Source organism: Triplophysa rosa, linkage group LG21, assembly GCF_024868665.1.
Source record: "Triplophysa rosa linkage group LG21, Trosa_1v2, whole genome shotgun sequence".
In the NCBI taxonomy this organism is placed as follows: domain Eukaryota; kingdom Metazoa; phylum Chordata; class Actinopteri; order Cypriniformes; family Nemacheilidae; genus Triplophysa; species Triplophysa rosa.
This window is the reverse complement of record NC_079910.1, coordinates 12,698,443-12,723,266: the sequence shown is the minus strand read 5'-3', so window position 1 is coordinate 12,723,266 and position 24,824 is coordinate 12,698,443. Positions and strand designations below refer to the sequence as shown.

At 38.2% G+C, this 24,824-nt stretch overlaps 1 protein-coding gene across 2 annotated transcripts in view; it reads left to right on the top strand.

The window, feature by feature from the left end:
- slc2a4rg (SLC2A4 regulator) overlaps positions 1-24,824 on the top strand; it is a 70,242-nt gene that overhangs the window by 37,805 nt on the left and 7,613 nt on the right. For both annotated transcript variants that reach the window (XM_057363100.1, XM_057363099.1), the window contains exons 3-6: positions 9,851-9,951; positions 14,191-14,426; positions 21,866-21,966; positions 24,082-24,334. In XM_057363100.1, coding sequence (XP_057219083.1) covers positions 9,851-9,951; positions 14,191-14,426; positions 21,866-21,966; positions 24,082-24,334 — 691 coding nt within the window. The remainder of the gene's footprint in view (positions 1-9,850; positions 9,952-14,190; positions 14,427-21,865; positions 21,967-24,081; positions 24,335-24,824) is intronic.

Below are 24,824 nucleotides of genomic sequence, written 5' to 3'. Positions count from 1 at the left end.
GACCACAGGAAGAATGATGTGTTTGTGTGCTGCTAACTATAGCATACCGCTAACAATGTTCACTGCTTATTGTGCGCTTTTCTACAGATAGCTTCCCCCTGTCTGGAGCTCTGCCAAGCAGCGTGACAGATATCTGCTTCCTGAAAAACACACCAACAAAAACACACGAAACCAAACGAACGTGCGAAGCAGCGCAATGAAAAGTTTGGACTATATTACAGCCAGCAAACAGTTCTCATACATTTTATTTCCCATAGTGCACTATTCAAAACAAATCTGCATGGTCAAAACTGTGTCTCGCTAAGCAATTTGAGAATGAGGGTGTGTTTATGTGTGTTTGTCTGCCACTTGAATCTATGTTGACATTGTTTACCCTGTTTACACACACACACACACACAGTCAGGCGGGTTTATAAATAGAGAGGTGACCCATATCCACACAGTCCCCAACTGTAAACAGACACTCTAAACAGAGGCTGTGACACTCCTTACAGGTACATATTATCTGTTTACTATCTAACTACACACACAGTTTTTTTTTTGTAGATCAGGTTTTACCGGTATGATGGAGTGTTTCTAGGAGCCCCTAGAGCAGCACAGTGTTAAAAGAGTTTCTGAAGCCAACATCAGTCATGTTCAAAGGAAAGACAGTGATCATCAGGGCCCGATTGATCCGCCCACCCGACTGAGGCCTGTCGTGGTCCAGATAAAATACTGCCTCAGATTGAATCTAGTACTGATGAAACACCGATATACATACTGTATATCAAAATACCTGTTGCAGGGGTAAATGTTTTTGTTTTTTTATCAAGCTGTGCAATGTTTTCACCCGTAATATCAAACGGGATGAAGTAATATGTATTTCATCCCCCAACTCTTGCGGTACATGAGTTGTAATAGCTTTTATATTTTTAGTTTTCATTTTAATTTTTTTGAGTTTATTGCTTGATGCAACATTTCTAAGTTTCTCTCTCTTTTAAATAATATTTTTATTTCAATTAACAGAAATGATTTAATAGTTTTAGTTTTAGTAAACTCTTTTAACCTCGCGGTACAGACATGTAGGATCATGTGGTTTGCTCAGGACAGGTGTGCTTGTCTAGAAAACAATAAACCCTATAGATTTGCATTGACGTCTGTAAGGCCCAAGCAATATTTAGGTACCAAAATCTGATAGACTTTTTTGCTCTTTACGCGGAACATTTGTGGCATTGGTGTAGCAATTCGCGCATATTTACACATGCATCATGCGTTATTTAACGTTTTATTTTTGTTTAATAAGATCTAAACGGAATTGATTATGTTGGTGAAAGGGCAAAGATCTAGTGTGGGAGAGTATGGTCTCTCTCTCTCTCAGTGAGGCGCTGGCAGTGCTCCAGCCAATAGCGGGTGTTTGTCAGTAATGGAGCTGCTCTCTGGAGTGCTATCAGGCAGGGCCGGTTCTGTTTACTTAAGCTTCTATCAGCTAACATGTGCAGCCAGACCTGGGTTGGAGGGGCGGAGACAGAGAGACTGAGGCTTTGAGCCGTGGGAGTTATAGCTGTGCTTCGCACTACCTGCCCTGTTCTACACACACATATATTTATGCAGACGTTCTACATTGTTACATACTTATTTTATTGTGTCATTATATTATCATGCTGATAATAAAATTTGCTTTAAAAATGTGTATTTTCCTAAATGGTCTCAGGACTCTGGTCTTATGGAGTCTTTGATAAGTCTGAGCTGTGGATTCTTGCAGGCGTTTTAATCTACTAGGAATGTCATTACAATTTTGATTCACAGTTACCCAGTTTGAAACATTTAATGCTAGTTTATATGGAATTAATATACAGACAGTATTCATACAAAAGAACAGGAACAGAACAAAAATGTCATTTTCACATAATACAGGAAAAAATTAAGGGACCATTTCAAACTTATTTTCAGTTTTTCTGAATGTACTATTTATAGGTATGTATTTCGGTAAAATGATCTTTTTGATGCATTCTCTGAACTACTAACAATATTTTCCCCAAATTTTAAATAAAAATATTGTTTCTATTTGCATTTATTTGCAGAAAATGAAAACTGGAGAAACAGGTCAAAATAGCAGAAAAGACGCTTTGTATTTTTAGACCTCAAATACTGCAAAGAAAACAGGTTCATATTCAAAAATATTACTGAAAATTTCTAAAATGTTTTTTTATGTGGTAACCTTGATTTTTATCAGAGTTTCCGTGCGTCTTTGTCACGCTGTCAGCTGTTGGATGACTTTGTCACTCCTGAGGTTTGATTTTGTTTAAATTCAACAGACACTGGGCTAGAATGGCCACAATATAACTAGAAATGCTGATTAAATTAAAATTTGAAATGGTGACTGTGTCTTTACATATATTCATATATATTTTGTTCATAATCGTTTTATTTAAAAATTAATGTAATTCTGTACAGCGTATTATACTATACAAATGTAAATCTAACAAGTTTGTCTCTTCCATATAATTTAAAGGATTTCTTTTATTTAATTTCACAGAAAGGGCCCTATTGTAAGTGCAAGTGTTTTTGCTAGCTTCCGCCCGACGCAGTTCTCATTTTCCCGTCCTGCGTCGCGTTGTGTAAATAGCAAATGCATTTGCGCTCATTTGTGTGCCCATGGGCGTGTTGGTCTAAAAGAGGTGTGCTCCGGCGCATTGTTGGCGCGTTGCTATTTTGAGGAACTGAAAATAGACTGTGCCATAGACCAACTCAAACCTGGTCTAAAGTCAATGGCGCAATATTTTTTTGTTTAAAAATAGAGCGCATTAGTAGAAAATGCGCCTCTGGGCTGGTCCACATACAACGCGCTTTCACTTGACTTATTACACAGAGGGAAGCGCAGCAGCACACAAACATGCCAAATATAAAAAATGAATGGATTACAATGTAAAAGATTATTATTGTGTACATAAAGATAAAAATCCGGCTTGTCATATAGATGATCTGCTCGCGCGCTTTAACCTCACGCACGAGCAGATGCGTTTCCTCTCTAGAGAAGCGTCCAGTCTTTGCTCTTGCAAATTCCGCTGTGTAAATAGCGAATCTGCCATGGTGCGAGCGCAACTGGCTCTTAAAGGGAATGAGAGATGAGACTCTGATTGGTTTACTGCACGTTACGCCCATGAAACACCCATTACTCATTAAGAGAATCGGGACAACCCGTTTAGAACATGCGCCCGGGCGCGCCCACCGTTTTCCCGTCGTTAAATTAGCAAAAGTGGATTCGGACACGCCCTGAGTGCACCTGCGCCGTGCGGTTTAAACCATGCGCTTAGATCGTGAAAATAGGGCCCAAAGTCTTCAGTTGTTTCCAGTCCTCCTCTCAGAATCTGTTTACATTTATTAATATTTTCCACAATCCACCACAAAACACAGTGTCATCACAGTGTCGTAACAATGGCACACAGCTCTAACAACACAACCCATTCAATTCTATTCTCAGATAATCTACAGAGACTCTGAACTAGAGGAGATGCTCTTTAATCATAATCACTTCTTCAAATTTTCACAGTGACGGGACGTAATGTGACTGTAGACATGTATTTATTCCAGACAGGAAAACAAGCAAACCCATTTGCGAGTGTTAGTCTGGGTTGTCATCACAATATTTGCTACAATGGGTACATTGTGTATTTAAGCAATGCAATGAAACTGCAAACCTGTGAATGTTTGATCTTATGCAAAGGACTAGGGCTGGACGGTAAATCAAAAATAAACCATACGATTTGGCGGTTGTCTGTGATTATTTTTATTTTTGCTTCACGGACAAACAGCGTATGAAACTTAATCGATATCATAATCGCTCTAGACAGGTTGACTTTAGTGTTAATCACGGTTTATCGTGCAGCTCTACACCAAACACAACTATATACACAGCTAAACATTTGATCGCTCTCTTAGTTTCTGTTTTTAGCCCCTCCCGCAGTGAAATCTTATTGGTTCACATTGTTTTATACAAAACATCAGCAACGAAGCATCATTTTCAGTAAGAGTTGTCAGTTTGACATTGTGACCACTGATGAGAGTGCAGATCAACAGACAATGCTGCAAGTGTCTGCATTGCCATTGCCAATGAATGGCAAATTCACTTCCATTATAATCAACAAGTGTATTGTTTAGATTATAGACGGATCGATATGTTGTGTAGCATCGTGGCAATCACATTAGTGGAAACACAGCATTACACATACCTGCAGACGCAGACTACAGGAGACTGCGTCTTAACAAATAGTCTCACTGACTAGCAATTATTTAAAGGGATAGTTCACCCAAAAATGAAAATTCTGTCATCATTTACTCACCCTTATGTAATTTCATACCTGTATAAATTGCTTTGTTCCATTGAACACAAAGAAAGATATATGGAAGAATGTTAGTAATTTTCAGTTCCGGGACATCATTGACATAGTAGGAAAAATTAAATGGTAATCAAAGGTGCCCGAGAACTCTTTGTTTTCCTAAAATCTTCAAAATATCTCACTGTGTTCAACAGAACAAAAAAATACAATATTTTTTTCCTACTAGTGGATGATGTTCCAGAATTGCAAATTGCTAACATTCTTCCAAATATTTTTTTCTGTGTTCATTGGTACAAAGAAATGTATACATGTTTGAAACAACCTGAGGGTGTGTAAATGATGACAGATTTTTCATTTTTGGATGAACTGTCCGTTTAAGACCAATCAGTCTTACTTTTCAGATTTCAATTAGACCAATCTTCCTTTTAATGTAACTGACTTTAAGAAGTTATGGACAGTCTTGAAGAAAACTGGATGACTAACTCTGACTAATCTAATTCTCGTCCTGTTTATGAATGCGTGTGTGTGTGTGAAGTGGATTCAAGTATGAATCATGCAACTGAACGTGATAAAGAGCTTTTTCGGGAAAAGCGAGGAGAAGCGGGAATGCTCTGTGTCAGGAAAGCAGGCGGTGTGTGAGAAACAGTGTGGGAGGGAAACGTCTAGAAAAAAACATTTTTGGTGTTTAAATCTGCTTGAAATGCGAGTCTGATATCCCCTCTCTCTTTTTCTCTGTCTGTCTCTCTAAATCAAACCATTTTGATTGTGTGTGCGTGCGTGTGTGCATGCATACGTGCGTGTGTTTAAGTACGTATACTTTGGAGATTCAATTGGCCACAAAAGTGAACAAAATCTGACAAACCCTCCATTTAGAGACGTCCTTAAAGGTAAAAACAATTTGTAAATGAAGTAAATGTTTTTTTTTTTTTATTCTTAAAACTGAAATGTTTTATAAACTAATAATTAGTTTTGTATAAATGCCTATAAAGCCTATATGAAATCCTGATTTAGATGGCTAGTGTTTGTCTAGAGCAGATTTTTGTCAATGTACATACAGTATGTAGGTGTGTGTGTGAATTTTTCCCACGAGTAATAAAGCGCGTGGAACGCGATTGTTCACGTTTGGTGTGAACTCAGCATTATTAATTTTTTTATGAATTTTTGTATTGCATAACAATATAGATGCAATTATAGCTAATTTTCTCTCCTCTGCTCTTTTCTCTCCTCTGCTCTTTTCTTCTCTCCATTCTCCTATATTTTGCTCATTAAAGAATTTCACCGAACAGTTTTCAACTCTTGACACATTGTGGCGTTTATTTTTTTATATTTATGCTCTTCAGTCTGTCTGCTTCTCATGCACTGCTCGCTTGCTTTTTTTGGAGATAGATTCTTTGGAAGTTGACCCAGATAAAGGAAAAAAGTTTGACAGCCCTGCCAAGTCTCTGGGCTTGGCTTACAGAACAACTCCAAACCAGTTTGTTCTGGTTGCATTGCCAAAGCAGGCAGGGGTGGGAGGAGGAACCCGGCGTTTGTGTGTGTCTGTGTGTGTATGAGAGAGAGAGACAGAGAGACAGAGCGAGCATATTTCACGAAATTATGAGGGGATACGAGGGAGTGTGAGTGGGATTTTTTTGATTATATAACAGAGACACAGTTTACCATTGTGTCTTCTGTTGTTAGATGAGTGCTGCTGTGTTTGACAGAGGGAACAATCTTATTACCAGAAACTTCTGCTTAACCCCTGATACTAATACACGTGTTGACAAAATAGCTTGAAGAAATGAAACCCAAGAATGGAAATTGTTTTTTTCAGCTGCAACATGATTGGAAGCAAAAACAGTTTGCATATTGTCCTACAATACTGCAGTTTTGTGTGAGGAACAGATTCAGACTCAAATCACTAGTCATTTATTTGTAAGAATTTTAGCAGACATTTAAGCATAAAGCAGAATCTTTCTAGACTAACAAAAGGGGAGTACAACGAAACGATTTGAGGTGGTATCAACTCAATCAAGTTGTGTTTGGAAAGAAATCCCTTAAAGGTGGGGTGGTTGATTTGAAAAAGTGCTAACTTTAGCCTGCTAGCACTGAAATTATAATCCCACCCGATGTGATTCGCTGTCCGAAGCCACACCTCCTCCGAACACATGAATGTATTTCGTAAATCCACGTAACGAATTACAAACTAAATCCATTCAATTCTCCTCGAAGCATGTACATACCTGTTCAAAAGAAAGAGAGCAACCATGGTATCGTCTTTCAGACCCTTTTCCTTCCGGGCTGTCTCCATCCTGTAAAATCTGAACCGATGTTAATACGAGTTTTTCCTCTTTCATGATCCAGACGTTTTTTCGTCACTGCTTTTTCAAAAATGGACTTTCGTTTTGTAGATTTACTTGTTGTCGGTTCCGCAGGAAAGTTTGATTGTTGCTGATTGTCCGCCATTCTCCCTACATTGACACAGCAGACGTGAGCGCGCTGATGACGTATGATGTCTGCGTGAACAGGGTGCGCAGTGCTATGCAACATACGTTGGCTGAAAATGTACACATGACCAGTCACAGCGTTCAGCCAGAACGTTTTGATTGGGCGAACGTTTTTTGGTCCTACGCCTTTCACAGACGATATACAATTATAAAAATATGATTTGACCAATATACTTCTTGATTGCTATCAGGATGTAAAGAGATTTCCAACCAACATGACAAAAAAATTTCTGGACAGGATCACCCACCCTGCCTTTAAAATGTTCCTGTAGATATAGTGAAGTGCACGTAGGTTGTCTTGGGATTTATCACCGGTTTTTTATTTTGTGAGTAGTTGTTTGTCAAAGCAACTGTCACATCCAGTTTACCTTATGATAATTTTGGTTATGTTATTTTAACCTGCTTCGTTTTGCATAAGAATTTAATTGTTAAAGGGACAGGTCAACCAAAAATAAAAATTCTGTCTTCATTTCCTGCACCCTCAAGTTGTTTCAAATCTGTATCAATTTCTTTGTTCTGATGAACACAGAGAAAGATATTTGAAAGAATGATTCTAACCAAACAGTTCTTGGCCACCATCGACTACCACAGTAGGAAAAATCGCTTTAAACATTTTTGTGTTCTGTTTAACACAAAAGAAGATATTTTGAAGAATGTAGGAAAGCAAACCGTTCGGGGGCACTTTTGACTGCCATTGTAATTTTTCCTAATTTAAAGAAATGTGTATTTAAAACTAGGACAAAAGTATGTAAAGCAAAAACTAAAATGAGATTTAAAAGAACTGCAAAAGTCCAGAATCCTGGTACTGTTCTTTTGTTTCTGCAGTCCAATAAAACGCTATCAATCATGTACACTAGGGCTGCAACTAACGATTATTTTGATAATCGATTAGTTGGACGATTATTTTTTCGATTAATCTGATATAAATGTACTTACATCTTTTGCTTATGATAAGTAAATCAGATATGGGAAAAGTATACACAACTGAACTCATTAGCCTTCTCCCAAAATGTTGTGAATGTCTCCATAATTACCTGGATAAACACCTGGTGAGTTGATTCAGGTGTGTCATATTAGAAGCAACTGACAATAGTCTCTCCCAAACGTGGGAGCGAGGGGAGGGTCGGCCAAGGAAATCATTTTTTTTGTGCCATGAAAAGTGAGATATTTGTCATTCAAATGTAGTGAAGTACAGTAAAAAGTAAACAGAAAAAGTAATACTTAAGTACAAATACTCAAAAAGTGTACTTAAGTACAGTACTCAAGTAAATGTACTTCGTTACCCACCTCTGAACTAAATAAACCACCAAATCAGGATATTTAGCCTAATATGTACTTTGCAAAGTGCAAACGCCACAAATTGGGTTTTACTAATATAATCTTTAATTTTGTCATTTAAACACCTCTCCCTTTTAAACTTTAAAACTGCGCAGCTTGAAGAGATGCATGCAAAACACGTCTGACCTTAAAACTGCGTACCTCGCGCAGCACGGAGAGACACGTGTGACTTTAAAACTGCGCACCTCGCGCTGCACTGAGAGACACGTGTGACTTTAAAACTGCGCACCTCGCGCTGCACTGAGAGACACGTGTGACTTTAAAACTGCGCACCTCGCGCTGCACTGAGAGACACGTGTGACTTTAAAACTGCGCACCTCGCGCTGCACTGAGAGACACGTGTGACTTTAAAACTGCGCACCTCGCGCTGCACTGAGAGACACGTGTGACTTTAAAACTGCGCACCTCGCGCTGCACTGAGAGACACGTGTGACTTTAAAACTGCGCACCTCGCGCTGCACTGAGAGACACGTGTGACTTTAAAACTGCGCACCTCGCGCTGCACTGAGAGACACGTGTGACTTTAAAACTGCGCACCTCGCGCTGCACTGAGAGACACGTGTGACTTTAAAACTGCGCACCTCGCGCTGCACTGAGAGACACGTGTGACTTTAAAACTGCGCACCTCGCGCTGCACTGAGAGACACGTGTGACTTTAAAACTGCGCACCTCGCGCTGCACTGAGAGACACGTGTGACTTTAAAACTGCGCACCTCGCGCTGCACTGAGAGACACGTGTGACTTTAAAACTGCGCACCTCGCGCTGCACTGAGAGACACGTGTGACTTTAAAACTGCGCACCTCGCGCTGCACTGAGAGACACGTGTGACTTTAAAACTGCGCACCTCGCGCTGCACTGAGAGACACGTGTGACTTTAAAACTGTGCACCTCGCGCAGCACGGAGAGACAAGTGTGACTTTAAAACTGAGCATCTCGCGCTGCACGAAGAGACGCATCCACGGAGAGACACGTCTGACTTTAAAACTGCGCAGCTCATGCTGCATGGAGAGACGCATCTAAAATGGTAATTTTAAAAGGGAAGAAGACGCGCTTGATTTATAACTGCGTGACGTCAAGTGACGTCACAGACCAACTAATCGATAATGAAATTCGTTGACAACGAATTTCATTATCGATTATTATCATTTTAGCGATTAGTTGTTGCAGCCCTAATGTACACGCTGTGTAAATAAACAACTCAAAATTTAGAAATACCTCAGTCTCACCTGCAAACGAACCACTAAACGGTTAACACGCCGTTTCATTCAACCGCACTCTAAATCCTGGTGTTGATTTACAAACACAAGTAAACGCTCCCCCACACACTGAATAAATACAGTTGATAGTCTAGCTGTGCTGTGTGGGCATACACCAGATGTCGAGCTCTAGTACTCGGTCAGTCTTTATTACTTGCTGGGGATTTTTCCATTGTCAGATGAGTTTAGCACTGTAGGGAGCCAAGGTAACCGTCAAACCAAGTGTTTACTGTGGGCTCCGGTCTGGTGAAGACAGAAAACGGTTGTGCAGGTCAAGAGCCAAAGGAGATACAGGGCCTGGCCGTGCGTCTCACCTAACAGATGTGTGTTGCTTTATGCTTACGTGACTAAACATCTGGATCTGGTTGACGTAATTGATTGTAGTTTTGTCCATGAGACCATGACTTAACATGTCAGTGACTGAAACTTCGTTTTCTCTCTTTCTTTTAACAGGAGGCCTTCTGGTCACGCTGATAAGGAGGTGATGGCCGCCACCGTCCTGACCACGTTGTCCACCAGCCCGTTGGTGCTTAACCCCTCCTCCGGCATCTCAGGTAAAGCTCCGCCCTGACCCCGCCCACATCTCCCAACCTCTGAGCTACCACGCATATCCATCTACAGGAACACTCGCCATCTTTTAACCGATAGATCACAGAGTGTTTGTGTTGAACGGCAGCCAATCAAACAACCTCTCAGGCTCCACAAGTTTTTCCTCAGGGCCTTCTGCTCGCTCTCAGTTTTATACACAAAAAGCCGAAGTCTAATTTCTGCAACGCTAGCATCACCAGACGGAATCGCAGAGTTATAAAGAGGTTGCCTGAACGTTCCCCTGGCTTCCATTTGTTGGATTAACAAATGATGGGCTAGTCGTCGTAACGCTGGAAGAACAGGGAAGTTTTGATAGTGACACTGAAACAAAGCATTTACACTTAAATTTCGATAGAAAGTATTTTAACATTGAAAAAACATTACACACCTTCAATGCTAAAATCAAATTTTTGGTAAAAGTAGAAAAAATATGAATATAAAATATAAATAGGAAAAAGCAAAAATCTGTTATTGAACAAGTACATAAAATTAGTCTCCTTATTTATAAGTAAGCATATAATAATGAGCTATAATTTCATATGATGAGTGTGATTTTGTGGGAAATGTCTGTTTGGCATCATTTGACTTGAACTCACTCATATGAAGATATGTAAAGAAACCTGCAATTTTAGGTTTTAAACAGAAATTGTGAGAGGCAAAAGTTATGAAATGAAGCTTTAATATTTATTCCTGTGTTCTTTCACAACATTGTTATTATTGTGAGACTGTATGTTCTACATTTTGAAGAAATGTACATGTTTCCCAGAATCCACTTACAATGTTACTTAAAGGTTTCAAGTAGAGATGCACCGAAATGAAAATTCTTGGTCGAAGCCTAATAAAAGAAACACTTGAACACTGAACACCGAACATGGTTTTTCCACATTTTTTATGGTTGTTTTGCTCATTTTTTCACTAATGCATAAACTGAATGGTCAAAATTAGCATTTTTATATTTTGTCTTGCTTTTCAAGACGAAACACTGAACATTCCATTATACCAACAAAGCACAATACAATTTAAAATAAAATTGAGCAAAACAAGTAAATTAGCAAAATAAGATAAAAATGGAGCCCTCTCCGTTCTTGAATAGCCTTTATTTGGCCTATAAATTATATTTTCACTGTGTTCTAATACTTTTGGACCCCATTGTGTGCACAATATCTACAGTATGTCTCCTATTTCATTGGAAACGTTTTCTTTTTATGTTCCTTTTAAAACAATGACAAGAACAATTACGTATATATTTGAGTTGAGTTTGTTGTGACCAGTCCTTGCTTCAATTCTGGGTTCAAAAACCAAAAGTATGCACATGGATTTTTAAAAGAGGCCCTTCTAGTGTTTTCACAACTTTTTTATAACTCAGTAGAAGTTATGCGACACTAGATGTGCTTGTATTTTTTTCATCAATGATAAATTAGACCTTTAAAGCAAACACTGGTTTTGTCTATAATCAGTGTAACCTAAGAGTGGCGTTTTAAAGAAAACAGGAATTTTAATGCTGACAGGACTTTGGTGAAAGTATTCTTTTATTGCATCTGTACTGACCTTTTCAATAATCTTAGGAGCCCAATGAACTGAGAGTATTGTTCAAACACTTTTTTATGGATCTGCTTAAAGTGATAGTTCACCCAAAATGAAAATTCTGTCATCATTTGCTCACCCTCATGTTATTTCATACCTGTATAAAAACTTTTCTGATGAACACAGAGAAAGATATTTGGAAGAATGTTAGCAATTTTCAATTCTGTGACATTGACTGCCATAGTAGGAAAAATTAAAAGGTAGTACTAGTTAAAGGTGCCCCTGAACTGTTTGTGTTCCCAAATTCTTCAAAATATCTCACTTTGTGTTCAACAGAACAAAAAAATGTACAATATGTTTTCCTACTAGTGGATGATGTCTTAGAACTGAGAATTGCTAACATTCTTACAAATATCTTTCTTTGTGTTAAACAGAACAAATACATTTATACAGGTTTGAAACAACCTGAGGGTGAGTAAATGATGACAGAATTTTCACTTTTGAGTGAACAATCCCTGTGACTCTTTCCACGGAGACATTCCCATGAGATTATTGCCTCGGTTATCAGTTCATGAACAGAATATAACAGAGACTTTAGGGTGGACTCGGGGACAGAAACATCTGCCTAATAACTCTAGCAACTGGAAAGCAATTCAGTGGAAACCACCCAGAACTCCCAGTTTTGCATGGGCTAAAGCTCTTTAGTTTAATATGTTTAATCTGACGCTTAGCGGGTGGGCTTGTTTTGTTTTTATTGTTTTATAACATCACCACTGTCTGCAAAGAAATTACTCCTTGGAGAAATTACAGACTTAATTACCTGCACTCTATAAAGGTGAGGCGAGAAAATAAAATATCACTGTAAAAAAATTGTCAGGTAACCCAAAAAGGGCTTTATGAGGAAACATGGATTAATTTAACCCAAAAATATTACTTAATTTGACTACTTGAGGTTACACCAACCAAAATAATAATAAGGGTTAGAGCTGGTTTTACAGTGAGGTGATGATGGTATTTAGTGGTTGTTAACATCATGGCTGTAGTATCTCAAGTAAGTTTGACCCCAGATGTAATTTTTTTTCCACTATTGTTCCTTCCACTATTGTTCCCTTAAGTCAGGCACTTAACCCCTAAACCACATTGCTACAGGGCAGAGGTGAGGTCGTGTAAGGACAGAGTAACAGTGGTCCACCCAGACTGACAACTGGCCCACTCAGTTGTCCTGGAATATGGGAATATACAAAAGTATACATATACAAAAGTTAATACATTTCTTTGTTCTGATGAACACAGAGAAAGATATTTGGAAGAATGCTTGTAACCAAACAATTCTTGGCCACCATTGACTACCATAGAAGGAAAAGTTACAATGGTAGTCAAAAGTGCCCCAGGACTGTTTGCTTTCCTACATTCTTCAAAATATATTCTTTTGTGTTCAACAGAACAAAGAAGCGTACAGTATAAAGCAGTTTTACCTACTATAGTAGTCAATGGTGGCCAAGAACTGTTTGGTTCAAGTTTATGGAAAGCAGAACACTTCACACAGTAATGGAGAAATTAGACGGTTAGTACAGAATAAACCTCCACCCTTATTCACAAACGTTCACTCATTTGAAGATATTGGCATCACTGTCGCTTTAAGGGCTTCGTTCCTGTAATTTGTGTACTGCAAGTCATTGTTAATTACAACCTTGCACTAATGCTTGGCAACTAAGTGTACACATGTTAAAAGAACTTAGACCTGAATCTTAAGAGGTCAGGGGTCGTGAAATGGTAGTGTTTGGCTGGTTTAAGGTCTTACAAAGTCAGCATGTACCGTTGCTTAACAGTGTGTCGTGAGTTTAAAGGAACAGTTCACCCAAAAATGAAAATTCTGTCTTCATTTACTCACCCTCAAGTTGTTTCAAATCTGTACAAATTTGTTTGTTCTGGTGAACACAGAGGAAGATATTTGTAAGAATGCTTGGAACCGAACAGTTCTTGGACCCCATTCACGACCATAGTAGGAAAAATTACTTTATCATTTTTTGTTCTGTTGAACACAAAATAAGCTATTTTGAAGAATGTAGGAAAGCAAACAGTTCTGGGGCACATTTGAATACCTTTGTCATTTTTCCTACTGTGATTATTTTTGTCCCTTTGTGTCCTACTGACTTAACATTGTATGTTCAACTTCCTTGATGTATAAATAACAAGTTGATAATTGGTGCATTTTTAAAGTGTAAACTGGCTTTATCTCAGTTACTTTTGGAAATAAATCTACACGTACAGTAATAACATGAGGGTGCGTCGAACATAATGAGGTCAGGTGTGGTAATTTATAAAAGATTCATTTAAAAATAAAAGCAAAGGGAACAAAAGAAGGTGTGAAACTGATGGCCATGACAAATTTATAGCATGCATTAATGATGTCATTCTTTTGTTTACCTTTGTGTTCACACCATGTGGTGCAACTAAATAGCAGAAAAATGCATTATATAACAAAAGCATATCTAACCAATTAATTTTAACAGTCTGTTGCGTATGATGCATTTTCAGAGTTGGATGATATAGCTTAAACATTTTATTTCTGTATTTAGACATATTTATATTTAAGTTGCTGTGATTTTTGTTTGATTCTATTTTATACATACTGTTTGTATCTCTCAGACAAGTGTTTAATCTCTGTGTTTTATGTTCAGGTGTAGAGCTGGCTGCTAAGGGCTGGAAGGAAAGCCTGTCGGCCAGCTACAGCAGCTCCACCAGTGGGAACTGGAGTTGGGACACCAGTGACCAATCAGTGCCCTCCACCCCATCCCCACCTCTCACCAATGACGCCTGCAAGAACTTCCTGCTTTCCTCTCAGAGTGATGACAACATTGAGGAAACCGAGAGTACACACTTCCTGTTTGAGGACCCCATCCCCCGGAAACGAAAGGTAGGGCTATGGGTCACAGCTGATGAGTAAACAAAGTGAACTGCTTGAGTTTAAAGTTCTCCAAGGTAATATTATATAACCTAGTACACAGATGAGGTGTCATGTAATTGTGAATGACTTATGATAGACTTGGAAGGTTAGTAGGGGTTGAAATCATGTGTCACAACAAAAAAACTTAAAAAATAAATACATGAAAAGAAACTGATCAAACGGAGAAAGTACAAAATCGGACATTTTTCTGGCACTTATAAGAATGTATGGCTATGATAAAACAAAGACAAGCTGCGCTCCTTGACATGCTCTCTCTTTTGTAAGTCACTTTGGATAAAAGCATCTGCTAAATAAATGTAAATATAAATAAACGTATCGGGACCAGTAACAAATTAGTAATAAAAGTTAGCAGGACAAGTATCAATTTGAACTACTGGCCCGCATACATAATATAAGCAAACCACTTCTGAAATGGACATAGTGTGAACAAAACCTGCTAAACCCCGCAAACATTATTTTGTAGCAGTTCCAAGTGTACAGTTCCATACTGAGACTTTAATGAGTGACCAGACCGTAATATAAGAGCTCTGTTAAACACATCAGCTCAACTCTCACACAATGAGTCCTGTCACCTTCTCGCTTCAGAAAGTGATGGAATGTTTGCTTTCTCTCTTTTCTATTTCCCTCTTCTGTTTTTCTTAAGCATAATCTGGAGTCACTCCAGAATTAATGTGGTTTCAATATCAGGAAGGCATTCACCTTGTTTTAGGAGTGGCTGAGAATGTGTGTTCGTAGTGGATGGGGATTTGTGTGGGGGGATTTCCGATTCAGATGTGTTTTGCCAATCCTGTTCACACATGCATAATAGTTTTTCACACAATTTTCAAGACTTTATCGCTCAGAAGAAAAGGGTAAAGTGAAACTTAAAAATAGTCCGATTTCTCAATACGTCGATTTTGCAATTGCAAATAGAGGATGGAAAACAGGAAATTAATATGGCAAAACAGGATGTAAAAAATGATGAAATTCTATCAAGATTTTAATGTCCTGATAATGCTCATTTGGGAACATTGAGTCAGTGTTTTTAGTTGCTTTTTGGTTTCTCTGTGTGTGAGATGAATGTGCCCCTAGTGCTCGTCTTAAAGGGATAGTTCATCCAAAAATAAAAATACTGTCATTATTTATTCACCCTCATGTCAGTCAAAACCGTTATATGACTCATCAGTAGAACATGAAAGAAGATACTATGAGAAATGTGTTGTGTTTGAGTGGTTTTGTGCCTATACGATAGAAGTCAAAGGGGTGTCATGTTGTTTGGTTATGAAGATTGTTCAAAACATCTTTTGTGTTCAGCTGAAGATAGAAAATCATAGGTTTGAAATCAGGTTTGAAATGCCGTGAGGGTGAATCAATGATGATAGAATTTTCATTTTTGGGTGAACTATTAAGCAACAGTGCTGGTGGCTCCAGAGTCCTGCGTGCCTGTGTGTATGTTGTGTTATTAAAAAATAAAACAACTTAGAATGTGTGAGACAAAAATAGACGAGAAATCGACTGATCCGAGCCAATTGTTGAGAAGCTGGGTGAAATGTAACCCAAGAGCGCTGGTTCTTCATTCATAAAAGGAGATGGAAACATTCACTTCTGTCACTCAGGCAGCTCACTTTCAAGTGCTACGGTCCATTCACACCAAGAATGCTAAATGTCAAGGTGATGATAACTATATTAGATGAAAATTGCTGTAGTTTGTGGAGTTGACTTTGCCATTTTCTTAAATTTTGAATTTTTTTATAACTTCATTCAGTAGTTATTGTTATCGTCTTTGGTGTGAACAGGTATTTACTCTCTTTTATGACATCAGTCGAGTACTTGATAGGAAATATTTGCAGACATTTGTAAGTCTGGTAAGGGTTAATATCTTCTGTACAGAACAGTCGTGTCGTGTGTGTGCGCGTGTGTGTGTGCGTATGTGTGTTTGTGTGTGGAGACACACACCTCAGCCTCTCTATTGACGGCAATGAACAGGCCCAGGCGTGTTGTAGTTACATAGTTAATGCTGTCATTTTTTTCTCACAGATTCAATTTCTGTCTGAGTTAGTAGGAAATAATGAAGACAATTATATTGAGAAACATGATATTAATACTGATAAAGAATCCCAGCTCACTGTTTGATCATTTAACTGAGTTCATTATATCATCATAATAACTTAGCTCTCAGTAAAAACTACGATAATCCTACATGAAATATGCAATACTTGATGTACACCCAGCTAACAAGGTGCGTTCTGATGACGTCGCCAGTTCATCTTCATTTGGTCACCATGACATTACTTTGCGACCACGTTCTGAGGACGTCTTGGCAACGTTCCATTTCTTTGAATTTTTGCTTACGTTCCAGAAACGTCCTAGCCATGTCCTCAAATAACATCGTGAATTAATCCCATGGAGAACGTTGTAGCGACGTGATGTACTGGTCTACAGAAATCACAAATTAAATCACAAATTAATTGAATTCTCCATGTCAGGGATGATAATTGTTTAAATTAAATAAAAAAAAAGATTGGTCGTTAGGACATGCTCATGACGTCCCAGAAACGTTATTTGGTACGTCGCTGCGACGAATATGGTACGTTCCAGGTATGTATTCAGGAGGTAATCACCATGTCCCAACAACGTCAAATGTTATGTCGTCACGATGAATATGGGAATCTTACGTCGTTACGTCGCTGGAACGTAATTATGGTACGTCGTGGCAACGAATGTGGTCCGGTCCAGGTGGGCAGTCATTTTTGCAAAATCAGTCCTGATACAGTAGATTGATCAGGATCCGATGTGAAGTCAAACATCACTTTTGGCCACTACTGGATGATACAGATGATTTAAAAGCATACTGTAATTCGACTAATCTTTTTCAGATAGTAAATAGCCCAACAAGACCAAATATAAAACGTCCTGAAAATTCGTCCTTAATTGATCTAATCAAAACGTCCCTCATAAATACTCCACGGCATCTGTATTCGTGAATTATATAAGTGACCACTGTGTTGTTGCTACGGTTAGAAATACAAAAATTCCCAAATCTAAACCATGTATTATTATTAAACATGATATGAAACACTTCGAGGAACAAGCCTATTTACATGATTTATATCACTTCGGCTGGGGAAAAATTACTCTTATTCCAGAGGTTGAAAGTGCATGGAATTATTTTCATGAAAATTTTACCTATTTAATAAATAAGCATGCTCCTCTAAAAAAGTTTAGAGTTAAAGGTAGAAATAATGTATGGTTTACCCCCGAATTGTCAAATTTTCTTCGAGAACGTAACTTGGCATGGTCTAAAGGAAGTACTAATCTAAAGGAAGATTGGTGAATTCTCAGACAATTGTGAAATAAGTCCACTGCTGTGCAATTAGAAAGGCTAAGGTTGACTACTTCCTTTCAGGAATTACTAATAATCTAAACAATTCTAAATCTTTTTGGAAAAACATTAAAAGTCTCATTGGGAATCAATCAAAATCAGATTTTCCATCATGCATTGTTAAGGATTCATATAAAATTGTAGACTAGGTCAAGATAATAGATTGTTTTAATGAACACTTTGTGGCCATTGGGAAGACTTATGAGCCCCAAATCTTGACCCATGACAATCCATCAACTGTTAACTCTAGTGTAAATCAATCTAAATTAAAACAATTATTTGATTTTAACTTATTAACAGTTTTGGAGGTTAATAAGGCACTCAAATCTTTAGATAGTAGGAAACAGGCTGGTCCAGATATGTTGGATCCACATTTTCTAAAGCTGTCAGCTGATATTATTGCGCCACCACTAACTTATCTTTTTAACCTTTCCTTGTCTACAAATGAAATTCCTTCTATCTGGAAAACTGCTTATGTGCGGCCTCTATTTAAAGGAGGTGACCAAACTTTATTGGATAATTATAGGCCTATCTCAAAATTGTCCATACTATCAAAGGTGCTGGAATTGCTTGTAAATTATCAATTAAAAGAGTTTCTATCTTCTAAAAATGTTTAATCAGAGTTCCAATCTGGATTTAGGGAAAAACACAGTACATCCACAGCAATTACAAAAGTAATAAATGATTTAATGGTCTCATTGGACAATAAAAATCATAGTGCTGCTCTTTTATTGATATATCTAAGGCTTTTGACCTTGTAGATCATGAAATTTTGAAGCAGAGGCTACTTAGTGTAGGTTTATCAGCAAACACCGTTGGGTGGTGTGGAAATTATTTATCGGATAGATCTCAATGTATTAAAATAGAGGGAATTACTTCGAGTACTCGGAATGTAAAGATTGGCGTACCACAGGGATCGGTCCTCGGGCCATTATTATTTATTTTATATATCAATAATATTGGGGAGAATCTAGTACATTCAAATTTTCATCTGTATGCTGATGACTTGGTGATTTACTCTTCTGCACCAACACTGGATCAGGCAGTGAGTCATCTTCAAATGGATTTTAACATAGTTCAGCAAACATTGAGCGATTTAAAACTTGTTCTAAATGATAAAACCATACAAGATTATGTCAGAAAGCCCGTTTTGTCTAGCATTTTCTTAAGCACAGACTTCAAAGTGTAAAATAAAATCTTAAATGAATGCAAAGAGTTGTGAAAATGGGAGTGCGGTGACGGTCAGATCTGCGTACTGAGACGGCTCTTAAAGGGGCCACGTTCTTAAACGTGCTGCTGTGACTCCTGTCACTAATGTTAATCAAAGAACAAAATAAAAGAAGAAATCAATGTGATTTTGTAGCTTTAATGAGAATTCTTCTGCATTTAATTTATAATTTAGCATTAAAGACTGTAAAGTGTTTGAGAACTTCCTTCAATTTCTGTATATTTCATGATAGCTCTCAATTATATTGTTGAATGGCTATAATTAATGTTAAAATAATCAATTTAATAGAGACATCAGTTACAGTACTAATATCAAAATGTTTTCTTTCATTCATAAAATGACGCTGTTAAAGAAACATGTTGTTTCTACATCAATTTGAAGATTAAATGTGAAATTATTAAAATGTAAAAGTATATTTTAAAATATTATTGTTATGTGCGATTAATCGTGATTAATCACCGAAAATGTGTGATTAATCCGATTAATTTTTTTAATCGATTGACAGCACTAATATAAAGTTATTTTAGGGTTATTTCCTTCATACCTACAGCAAAATATCTCTCAGAAGGGTGTAAACAATTATGGGCTCCGTTCACAGGACTACTATCTCTTAAACATCCCTAAAATTCAGACAAATGTGGGTAAACGGGCATTTAGTTATGCCGCTCTATTTGATTGGAACCACTTACAAGACAAATTAGGTTTAAGAGTTGGTATCATTAAATAATTTTAAATGTATTTTAAAGGATTTGGTTGTAGAGTCACCTGATTGCAATTGTTTTGAGTGAATTTTGTATGTTTTTGTGTATGAAATTTAAATGTAACTTTATGTTGTCATGTAACTATATTGTGCTGCCTATCTTGGCCAGGACCCTCTTGTAAATGAGATTGTAAATCTCAAGAGTTTTTTAATTTTCCTGGTTAAATAAAGGTTATAATAAATGCTCCTGAGGAGGTATTCGTCATTAAACAAGAAGAAGAAGAAAGGTGGATTGACAGCTACTTCTGTTGATGCCGGGTGCACGTCGGGTTGTCACTTTGCTGAGGAGGCGCAGCTATTGTTAGCTAAGTGCGCATAACAATAACTTTACCAGAGCCAGCAAACTTTTGAGGGAGTAACCCTTGTCACTACAATTGGATTATCTGACAGAAAGATGTCTGATTCGACGAACATCAACGCAATTATAAATCGGATTATCATTACGAGTGTCAGAGTGGATATTGCCTTCAATAGAGAAGGTAGGCTAATGTCTGTTTAATTTGCTAGCGGCTGGCTAGTTAATGTTACTTTTTTATAAAGCTGTCATTTGCCTTGCTAGGAGTTAATATTTTGCGACCTTCCTTACACGTCTTTGGATATTTGCGTTTTAACGCGAGTTCAACCATCATTTGACCGCGGGATTGTGCCATGGTAGGCTAGCTGGTTGGCTTGTTGGTTCTGTGTGAGTGTTACGGCTACCAAGGCAGACCGCAGTATCTGCGGTGTCAAACCCGGGAAAATAAAACCAGAGTGCAGTAACTTCACTTACTGCGGTTTGCCTTGGTATTAGCTTAGATTTTGTAGTTACTGCAATTTTAACTCTCTCGTTTCTCAGAAACGGGATAAGATTGAACCAGGAGACTTTGTCACAAGACAGAGCAGATGTCACAAAGCCTGTTGTAGACCTTAACTCAATTTTGACAGCAGTATACCCAGGGATCAAAATTAACTTTTTACCTGGCACACCATGACTTGTGAATAAAAACATATTTAAAAGACTACAGTACATACAGCCATTTCAAAATTATTTTCAGTTGTTCTGAATTCAGTATTTATAGGTATGTGTTTAGGTAAAATGACCATTTTTGTTTCATTCTGTAAACTACTAGCAATATTTCTCCCAAATTTAAAATGACAATATTCTTTCTATTTGCATTTATTTGCAGAAAAAGGAAACCGGAGAAACATGTCAAAATAACAGAAAAGATGCTCTGTATTTTTTCAGACCTCAAATACTGTTCATATTTAATTTATAATATAAGTTCATATTCACTTTTAAGCAATACAACCGTCATATTGTACGTGTATGTACCTTGATTTTTCACTGTTATCATAGTTTTCATGTGTCTTGTCATGCTGTCAGTCTTTCACATTCCAGTTGGATGACTTTGTCACTCCTGAGGTTTGATTTTGTTGAAATTCAACAGACACTGGACTGGAATGGCTGCAATACGTCTAGAAATGATGATTAAATGAATATTTGGAATGGTCTATTCATTTTTTTCCGCAGATGTATATATATTTAATTTGAAATGCTCACATCAGAGAAGAAAGACAAGAGAAACACAAGACCCAAAAAGAAGAGAAACAAAAGACCCACAGAAATACAGTTGTGTTGAAAGTGACAGAAGAACATGAATATAGCACGAGAGGTGTGAATCTGTCACATGCATCATTAGTTTGTTTAATAGTTGTTATATGGCAGCAGTAAAACACTTTGGTACCTGTGGAGCAGCAGTGGACTGGAGGGAATTTCTGCTGCTCGTACACACGAGGCTTATGAAACCTTTGTTGTTATCTGCCGTGACTGTAAATACTCAAGATCTCAATTCCATACTTTGTTTTATCTACTATGTTCCTCCTCATTCATTTTCTCTTTCCCACTATTATAATTTTAGTTTTCTCAAAAATGGTGCTCAATGTGGCTTTACACAGCACTATATTGAGATTCACACAGAACCTTAACCTACCTAAAATATGAAATATGTTTTTATGTTATTAAGTTTAAGAAATGCAAATCTTGTTGTTTGTGGCTCTAGAACTCCATGAAGGTGATGTTCAAGTGCCTGTGGAAGAACTGTGAAAAAGTCCTCAGCACGTCCTCAGGGATCCAACGGCACATCCGCACCGTCCACCTGGGGTGAGCATCTTTCAAACAAACACACACACACCAGAGAGATGTTTGTCATAAAGAAGGGCTTTTATACAGGGAAGTTTAACAAAATTCTGGGGTGAACTAAATGTTAACTTTTATGTGAAAGAGGACGTGGAAAAGATCTTGGTTTTTATCAGTCTGAGGATGACATCTCAGGCTCCTCTTCCCTGTTGAGCACCATAACAGGAGCTCGAGAGAGAAACACATTCTGATAGCAGGAGTAAGAGTGTTTTTATAGCCTCTTGTTGCTACCTGACCTTCCCATGCAAATTCAAGCTTTTGTTATGATGTTGGCACTGCTGCCCCCTGGTGGCTGCCTGCTGAAGTGTGTGGAAGAGTTGATGCAGCTAGTCTCGTGTAGCCAGACCTTCAACTTTGGCCGCTTTTATTGGTCAAGGCCCGCCCAAAAGACAATATGACTGACAGGTGAAGCTACCAATCCAGTATAGTTTTGTGCTGCGTCATGTTTAGTGGCGTGGAAATGTCCCCACAATTACAGACCGATGTGCAACTAGTAAATCATTCATTCACGATTGTCTCCAAATTTACTTATACAATGGCGCTTCAGTCTCCTAGAGCACCGGCTTAAACACACATGTAAATACACGTAACTAAAGCAAACTAATGTAAGCATAAAACAGCTGTTTAGTAAGTTTTATGCATTAAAACAGAAAATACACGAAACCTACTTGGCAGAGAACAATAGCATTACTTACCATTGTACAACAATGTGCACTTCGTCGACAGCCATGCCAATAAAGCGTTCCCGGTAAACATTTGTTCGGAGCATATCTCTCCACTTTTTAACTCCAGCAAGCAATTCTGGAGAACCAAACACAAGACTAAACCGTCCAACTGCTATGTCAGCGTCTGTTCTTTCATCTTGGCCCGCATGTGCGGCGGATATCCCCTTCTCGTTGAGGTATTTTACTTGATCTTCCATAATAGATGTGAGAGGGCAAACAACAAGCAAAATTGGATCTCTATGGTACCCCTCCAAATTCTGGGAGACAGTCGGCCAGGCTTGAAAGATAAGACTTTTGCCATATCCAGTCGGCAAACACGTTAAAACATCTCTTTTAGACTCCACTAAGTACCTCAAACAAAACTCTTGGACGTCTTTTAAAGAATCTATACTATGAACCTCGCATACTTTTAAAAAAGCATCGTTTAGTCGGTCTTGATGAACGCTCATTGTCACTGATGTAACACGGAAGCTTTCTAATTCGATCGGTCGCTTTGTTTTGTTTCCCGGCGGACCGTTAAAGAATGCGACACACACGTCTCCCAGAAATCCTGTGGAATTTATCCAATCAGACAACGACTTCGAACTCATTGAAGTGTTTCCAAAAAAGTGTGCCAAATGTATCAGACGTTCAGCCAACAGATCGTGGGCGTGACATCTGAGGCTGAGACTATGATGCAGCTAACACCATTTTCTTTCGAAGTTTTTAAAGGGGTCATATGACACAGCTAAAACGGATATTACCGTTTGTTTTAGATGTAATGTAATGTGTATACACGATCTAAGGTTAAAAACGTTGTATTTTCCACATACCGTGCATGTTTGTATCTCCTCTTTGCCCCGCCTCTCTGAAATGCGCAGATTTTTAACAAAGCTCATGGCTCTGAAAAGCGAGGTGTGCTGTGATTGGCCAGTTAACCAGTGCGTAGTGATTGGTGGAATACTGCAAGCGTGTGACGGAAATGTAACGCCTCTTACCATATTTGGACCATCAGGTTCCAAAGCAATTGTACTGACAGGTACGTCCACCTTACTTGCGTATACATTTGGGCGGTCTTAGTCAAATCATACCACGAACTGACATAGATTTGTGGGGGTGTGGTTACACGAGGCGTTTCAGGCAGCTCTGGGTGAGCATTCGCTTTTAGATAGAATGCATCTTTTGTTCCGACACTTTATTTTTTTACATGTCTAATACATGCATGGGCAACTTATAACACACCAAAGACACAGAAAAACCCGTATTCGCACCATATGACCCCTTTAACAAACAATAATGAGAGTGGAAGTGAATTTTGATTTTAATTTTGAATTCATCTTAAAAATCAACCCCTTGTTCATGCGTGTGCTTTCAGACGAAATGGAGATTCAGACTACAGCGATGGCGAGGAGGATTTTTATTATTCTGAAATCGAGGTGAACATGGATACTCTGTCTGAGGGGTTGTCCAACCTCACGCCCACCTCTCCCACTACATCCGGGCCACCCCCTGTGTTCCCTGTCTTGATTTGTGATGCATCTCGATTTGAGCGCCCCCACGTGATCACCCCCCTCAGTCAATCAGCGCCATCCGCACTTTGCCACATCCGCACTGACCACGCTTACCAGGTAACGTCTCAATGTTTTTCTAATCTTATTCATTTTCAAACACAATCTATAATTACATCAGCAAACAGTGGAGTGCTTATCCAGTTTCTTAAGGTATTTGATTAGAGATTGAACACTCATCAGTGATGCTTTGTTACTGTGCGTGTGTGTGTGTTTATTTTATATCGCATTGTTTCATAAAGAGCAAGGGCTCTGTGTTAGTCATTAACACAATTTATACCACGGGGCTGTTGAATGCTTCAATCTGATTGGTTGACAAACGTTATATGGGTATGCATGAACTTTCAGTTAAATGCACACCTATGAAGGTGTTCCAGGTCTGCTGACCGCATTACAGTTCTATATCACTTCACCAAGTTTAAACAACAGAAAGGTTATAGTGTAGCCTACAGGACATCACCGCACACAGCACCCTGCTCTTGATCTGACGTTTATAATGACAAACTTTACTGTTAATGGACACGTGTGCAGTTTCGTTTCAATAAACCAA